This window comes from Cibotium barometz, chromosome 48 (genome assembly GCF_041138505.1).
Source record: "Cibotium barometz isolate CiBa-2024 chromosome 48, ASM4113850v1, whole genome shotgun sequence".
Lineage (NCBI taxonomy): Eukaryota > Viridiplantae > Streptophyta > Polypodiopsida > Cyatheales > Cibotiaceae > Cibotium > Cibotium barometz.
In genome coordinates, this window is record NC_141093.1 from 21,115,949 (window position 1) to 21,123,443 (window position 7,495).

At 42.9% G+C, this 7,495-nt stretch overlaps 1 protein-coding gene across 2 annotated transcripts; it reads left to right on the forward strand.

Moving 5' to 3' along the window:
- The first annotated feature begins 2,849 nt into the window (after positions 1–2,849).
- On the forward strand, positions 2,850–7,025 carry LOC147610947 (protein PHOSPHATE STARVATION RESPONSE 3-like). 2 transcript variants are annotated; one of them, XM_086785615.1, is made up of 7 exons: positions 2,850–4,242; positions 5,302–5,497; positions 5,574–5,650; positions 5,754–5,793; positions 6,059–6,113; positions 6,370–6,439; positions 6,527–7,025. In XM_086785615.1, the coding sequence occupies exons 1-7, from the start codon at positions 3,685–3,687 to the stop codon at positions 6,926–6,928; spliced, it is 1,398 nt and encodes a 465-aa protein (XP_086641741.1). In that variant the 5' UTR covers positions 2,850–3,684; the 3' UTR covers positions 6,929–7,025. The 2 variants fall into 2 exon arrangements, with proteins under 2 accessions (XP_086641741.1, XP_086641740.1); XM_086785614.1 differs by having other exon boundaries at positions 2,876–4,242; positions 5,272–5,497.
- The last annotated feature ends 470 nt before the right edge of the window (positions 7,026–7,495 follow it).

The following is a 7,495-nucleotide window of genomic DNA, read 5'->3' on the forward strand; positions in this document are numbered from 1 at the left end:
CTAATAACACTTTGTTACAAACCATCCCCTCCTAACATGATTTTGTCCTCGAAATCAAAGGGTGGTCGTACCCAAAGAAGAGACATATACAAGTGGCTATGTACAAAAGCCAAAAATCACATCCATGACTGAATGCCAATGTAGCGGAAGACCCATACATGAATCATATGACCCCCAGGGTCAAATGGAAAGGATAAATGTAACCTCCTGGATCGAAAGGAAATCCAAGGCATGCAAAATCCAAGGTAATGGGCCCACGATAATCTGGTGCAAGTGGAAAGGATAAGGAACCACTGTCGATGACGAAGCTAGTCGAGTATCCTCCGGGATCAAAGGGATATGTATGGTATACATCCCGAACCGTTAAAGCTAAGATGGTAATAGCTCCTAGGTCAAAAGGAACGCTCGACTCCAAAGAGATAGTAGCTCCAGGGTCAAAAGGAAAACTCGTAAGCCCATCCTCACAACCATAATGTGAATTTGGCACGAAAGGTATCCACCGAAGAAACTCAAAACTCCTGGCTAGAATGTCAAATGGTCCTGGCACAAAAGTATCATCGTGTAGGACAAGACTAAAATATGTCATAGATGCATCTGAATGTCAAGCCACATATCTAAAAACTATGCTCCTCAAATGGCAAAGAATGCATCCAAAGGAAAATGTCCTCGATCCAAAGAACATAGGCTCGTGTCAACATCTGCGGAGCCAAAAGAACATATCTCAAGGTCGACCTCATGTAGAGTCAAATGTGAACTCATGCCACCATCACATGTAGCACTACTCGAAAAGTCGAAGGCATGATACACCATATCAATGTATGTATGAGTATGATCCGACCCATGCACAATATCTCCATGTGCAAGACACTCTATATGTGTGTGTCCCTCTAAGATAGAAGTTGGATCATCATAAAGATCACCATCACTAAGCATTGTCAAAGTGTCTACACAAGAGAGATAAGTAGTATCAACCGACTCACTATCAATGGAATCTCCAAGGCCACTAAGGTCATCCCCAAAGGTATATACAATCTCTAACAATGGTGTCCCTATATGACCTAAATCCTATGATAAATCAATCTCCAATAACACTGGATCTAAGGAAATGCCTAGATCAAATGTAAAGCTCTCGAAGTTAATGTCATAGGATATGCTAAAAATATGATCAATATGCATACTCCTATGTGTCTCACCTCCACAAACTCATCACTACTCTCATGCACTATCCCTAACTGCTCAATCACAACAACTCGATCCACATGAATACTGCCAGGAATGCTATGAAAAATATAAGTAGTGGTCGTATCCGAAATCTCTCCACATGTGACAACTCTAGAGGAGTAGCCCAACACATCTAATACTAGAACCTCAGGTATATGCTCCTCATGGTCTATACTCATCAACATGTGAAGTGTCATTCCCATGTGTAACTAGGGATGTATGACTAGTCAAATGTCCATCAAGATGTGAAGTATCATCATCCCGAATCTCACACATTGCAATGGATGCATCACTAGTCAAGAGCTGATCCCCATGATAGTGTAATGCATCGCTATCTCCTAATGCATCACTATGATCTGCTATTGCATCACTATCTTCTAATGCATCACTATGATCCGCTCTGGAAGGTCAGTAGACATAGGCGTATCAACAATCATAATGCTCGGAATACTCGTTGCAATCCCTCCCATCAAGATTATGCCCACATGATCTGACTCACACACATCACTCTCACTATCACTAACACATGCATCATCATCATGTGCATATGTGTCAGTGGCAACATGTGCACATGTATCACTATCATCATGTGTATGTGTGTGCGATACATCAATATCATCATGTGTATGTGGGTGTGATACATCAATGTCATCACGTGTGTGTTTGACCATCACCATGTGTACACGTGTCACTAAGGTGTAGCTAAATTAACCTAGGATTATCCTAATTAGCCTTGATTAGGAAAAGCAAGAAAGATTAACACTAAGAAGCTTGGGAAGTAAAATGTAATGAATATCATAAGATGTGAAAATGTATCAAGGTATCAAAAGGTACAATACTCCTAGAGCACATGCCTTTTATAGTCCCTTAGGCCCATGTACCCTAATCCCACATGTAAATGATCCTAAGCCCATGTGCCTAGGCCCATCCCATGTGCATGTGCATCCTAATAACACTTTGTTACACTTTGCAATTGATCATGTATATGCTTCCGTGTACTCTTCAAAGTCTTCTTCTTTTGTTCCTCTAGCTCCGGTCCTTTACCCTTTTTAGACCTCTAGCTCCAATCCTTTTATCTTTTTAGGGGCTACATAGCCTTTGGGGCTTACACCTTAGGCTTCTTAGCTAGTTGCTTTTAAGGTTGAATCTTGAGCTTTCGGCTTATTCATAGCCTTGGATGTTCCCTTGATTGCTACCTTCAGCTTGGTTTGGAGCCTTGTGATGGCATTAAGGGGAGGGCTGTATGAATAAGTTCTCCTTGTACACTCAACAAGTTAAGGCTCATTAAAGTGGTCGATGGTTTTGCGAAAAATCCGTCCATAACTTTAGCTTGGGCTTTGGAATCATTAGGGACATACACACTGCATACCACTATTTGAAATTCTATTGCCTTGTATTTACCTTCAGGAAATATCCCAAGTACCTTTCACAAAAAATAGCGATTAGTCCACCTTCGCAATTTGGGACATTAACATAGCCAGGTATGCCAATCTTCTCTCATTTCTCACATGGTAGGGTGTGATTGGCTAACTTTCTCTAAGAGGAAGAAAGGGAGCCAATAGAATAATTTGTCAACAATGTCCGCGCATATGCTGAAAAGCAATATGTCCGCCATAGGAAGACGGGCAGCTATAGTGTGAACCCAACCAGAGATGTAGAGCGCGGGAAGTAAAAAGCTGTGTGTTGGGTGAGGGGGGGCGTAGAGGAAGCTTCAGAGATTCCTGTAAAGGGTAAAGTAACCTCACGAGAGACAAAAAGCTGCGTGAATCTCTGCGAGAGAGAGGAAGGCCTGGGTTTCTTCGGCTTCGATCTGGCTTCTCTCGCTCTCAGAAAATAAACGAGGGTCCCTTGCATAGTACGCAGACATCAGAGGAAAGAGTCCATCCCTTCCATTTTCAAGCCGGGCTGCAGAACGGTAACTTTAATATCATCCCTATCCCTATCCCTAGCACTAACCCTAATTTGTACGCAGTGCAGAGCAAAGCCTTATTGGGTCCTCTTCTTTTTAACCCTAACTTTGTGTACAACCGTCCCCAAGCTCTTGATTGTCCCCAAGCTCTAAAGCAGGCATGGCGGTTGTGTTTTCTTTTCTGATGCTATATTATCAGCAATTAGAGGTCATTCCATAGCTGCGGTTGGCTCATTAAAAACTCTAAGTCACATAGGGAGAAAATTTCAACCTCAGCTTACACATGTTTCACTACAAACCTTAGCTGCAGACTAAATGATGGGCTGTTTTGATCCATGGATGAAAATACAGAAGGTGATGGTGATCGTGGATGCAGGAGTAGCTTCACTTTATCCATTGTCTCTGAAAAGCTTGTTTAGCCATAGCCAGGCCCCCTCTGAAGTTTGTTTTGCCACATCAAATACTCTGAGAACAGTTTTGCCATAGCCATAGTCCCCAAGAAGCAGTTTCTAGCCATAATTATACTCTTTTTCAAGCAGCGTGAAGCTGTAGCTATGAAGAGGCAGAAGACAGATATCCACTCCCCTTCCTCCATACCAAAGCTTCCGCCTGATATGCCGCCGTCATGCCCGTCCTTTTTCACCTCCAATGAAGTGTCATCTCTCTTCTCTTCACCTTCCACCTCAACGAATGACCCTTTTCCTCCCTCCCCTCAGCCCGCCTCCTCTTCTGGCTTCTGTACCACCCTCCACTCATCCTCCTCCATGGCAGCCCATCGCCCTCCCATCCGCCTCTCATTCTACTCTCAATCAGCTAAATCCCCCTCCACAACCCTGACACTGCCAGTTCAATCGTCCACCCTCTCAAGAATCACCTCTGTCAGCCTTACAACCCAGCAGGGCTCTCGTGACTCCGACTTCATGGATACCATTGAAGAGATTCTCAACTTTCCGGTTGAAACCTCTCAATGCAGTGAACTGCAGGGGTTTGGTGGTGGTGGGAGTGACCTTGGTAATCAGGAGCATCACTCCTCAGAATGGGATCAAGACCCGCTTATGGCATGCTGGACGGATTTTCTCGGAGTGGAAGGTGGTACCGATTCCAGTTTACAAGTGGGTATCTGGGTCATAGTTAAATTCTCATGCATCTTGGCAATTAGAATATGTATTGGATTTTCTCTTTCGTAGAATTTTGTCAGAGTCTGCTTGGGGTATTATATCCTACCATGGCTTCTTACCTGTTGGACGGCTAGGAGGGCAGTAAGGGTAGAGGAGCCCATTTATTGACGTCCTACAATCATCAAAAGAAGCCTCTAATCAATGGGTTGTCGAAGTATGTTTACATGTTTGACAATATTAACAGCTTTTCAGGAGGGTTGCAAAGATAAGTTTTTGCCAACAGCCGACAATGCATGCTGCCATCAATTGCAAGTCAGAGTGGCAATTAAGCACAGCTAAGGGAGTATTGTAACAGTATCAGCCAATTGGTGCGTGCTACATGAGTAAAGTGCAGGTTTTATTGTCATTGGTGCCATGATGTTGGTCCCTTTATCCCATCGGGTTTGAATGAGCTCTGTGCCTACGTTCTTTCATGTCTTGGCCACACTTCACAACCCTGCTTTAGGGATAATGCTTATGTGTACTACAAATGGGCTGTGACTTTCTTGGCAACCAACATGTGTTTATTAGTATTGCCAAGTTGTGGCCAGCTGGTATTGCTAGTTCTTTTTATCTTAGGTGGCGTTGTCCAAGTCTGCCCTTTACCTCCAAAGAGGTGATAGAAACTTAGTATCGTGGTTTATTTGTGAAGACTTGTCTACTAAAGTGGACATATATTTATGCATCTACCTGCAGTTTTAGTAGACATATGTTTATGCATGAACTTGCACTTACTCCTGGGCAAATGACGTGAGTGGGGATGTCATAGCATGTAGTCTATAGCTACGCATGATGGGGTTGATTATTTGAATCTTTCCTCGCCACATTGTGTTATGTTCTTCTGTTATGGACCCTTTAATGCTGTAGTACCTTTTGTTTTCTAGGTTGGTTTTTAAGAGGTCTGGAGGCTCCAATGGTGTAGTGCCTTGTCTTGATAAGTTATGGGGCCTTTTAGTTTTATGGTTATTTATTTTAGATTGGTAGACCAATACTCAGGAGGCATGCTATCAACAGGAAAAGACTTCCAGCTTGAGTTTGCAGACTCGGGGTGGTCAGCAATGGCAGGCTCTGGGTCCTGCAGGTAGCCCCCAATGTGGAGCTGTGGCTGGTGCACAAGAAGGCCATGGTGCAAGCAAAGCTCGGCTTAGGTGGACTCCAGAGCTCCACAAACGGTTCGTGGAAGCAGTGAATCAACTTGGTGGTGCTGAAAGTAAGTTTGACAGTGAATTTGTCTCATTTAAACGTCTAGGACAATGATCTCATGGCGGTGTGTTTTGTGCATACAGTAGCCACACCTAAAGGGGTACTCAAGGCGATGAATGTGGAAGGATTGACAATATACCATGTCAAAAGCCATCTGCAGGTCAGAAAGTTCTGGGTTTAGAGAATCTTATGGTCATCTTTGTATTCCATCATATGTATTGTTTTTAATCCATTTATGACGTTGAGTTTTCTAATGGCCGCAGAAATACCGGTTTGCTAAGTACATTCCAGATTCACCTGAATGTAAGTGTGTTATACTATCATTTGCTTCTTGCACTCAACGAGATAGCTACAGCCCGTGGATTGGCTATGGCTGTTTTCTTTTTAAATGTATTTGTTGTGCATGGTGTAAAATTGTTTGTATATCATGTGCTTGCCTCACTCATTTGTGGTAGTCACCTAGTTTTGTGTGACAAGTTGCAAAGTCTGATGACAAGTAAGGATATCGATTTAGTCATTTAATCATTCTTTTCAGGAGGTTATATTTTGCTTTGTGGTTTTAATACAGGCAAAGCTGACAAGAAGAGGATAACAAATGAGGAGTCCAATGGCGACCCAAAAATGTAGGCAGTTTTTTGTCTATTATACTGAACCGTTGAGTGATTTATTCGCTACTGTGTATGCTATGTATGTAAGCATGTGTTCACATGTGCGCGCACGCGCATGCATGTGTGCATCTATGTATTTATGTATATTTGTATGTATACTTGTGTGTATGTAAATGATTGCATTCGGCATGGTGCATCACGATTCAGAAGAGCTTTGGACACATTGGGTTACAGAGCAGTTTTTGTGACCTTTTTTGGGAATTCTTTGCAGGGGCGTTCAAATTACTGAAGCATTGCGTTTGCAGATGGAGATGCAGAAGCGTTTACATGAACAACTTGAGGTTCGTCCAGTATGAATCCACCAGTATCCTGTAGTGGGATCATTAAACTTCATTCTCTGACTACCTGTTTGAAAATTGACTCCACAGCTACAAAGGAATTTGCAATTGCGGATAGAGGAACAGGGAAAGCAGCTGCAAAAAATGTTTGAGGAACAACAGAAAACAGGGAGAGCAGTGAGCATGCCAGGTCAGCTGGCGTTACTATCTTCTAGAGAAGGCGATGCATGTTCTTCTAAACCTGCTGGCCTTGAGTCCATTTTGTCTGATCTTTCTGAACCGGTCGGCAACACCATGTCACAAGACGATGGAGGGACTGATCCAACATGTGCAGGTCAGACACAGCTGATGAGTTTACTGGTTGATGAGAACTCTCCTGCTTGTGCAAAGCCAGATGAAGATCGTGTGTCCAATTTGAATGATATGACCGGCCCACATGAGTCAGTCAACCAGTTGGAGTTGGTGAATATGGATATGGGCAGGCAGCTATGAAGGTGGCCCTACTTTTGATGCTAAGAGCAGGCTGGTTCTTGAACAGTCTTCTTGTAAGCATCACCATTATTGAATAAAAGATGGTTGGTTTTACTAAGTGGAGGACTCTTTGCCGCTTACACGTGTATCAATGATTTGAAAGAGCTGGATCTCTGGCATACTCTTCCAGCTTGAAACGATTTGAGGGAAGCTTTGCTTTGTTGAGTCACAAACTATGTTATTCTCAGCATCCTGGTAGGTTTGATTCTGAACATGAAATATGCAGATTAAAAAAAAAACTTGATTGTTATTGTTAATTACCTTATGTGTATCTTGTAAATCTTGCCTTGGGAGGGTAAAATGAAACAGTTGATATTGTATGGGCCTATAGAGACATAACCTTCTGTCCATGGAAAGAAGAGATCTCGCCCTCATGGGTCGTTATCTCCCCTATTCTGTGAAAGCCCCCCAGGCTTTTTCATGAGAGGCCGCATCATTACCATGCTCATCTTGGAAAACCCCACTTTAGTTAACTTCTATGATTTCACAAAAGGTCCAAAGCTTAAGCGTATGGAAAATGGTCATTTT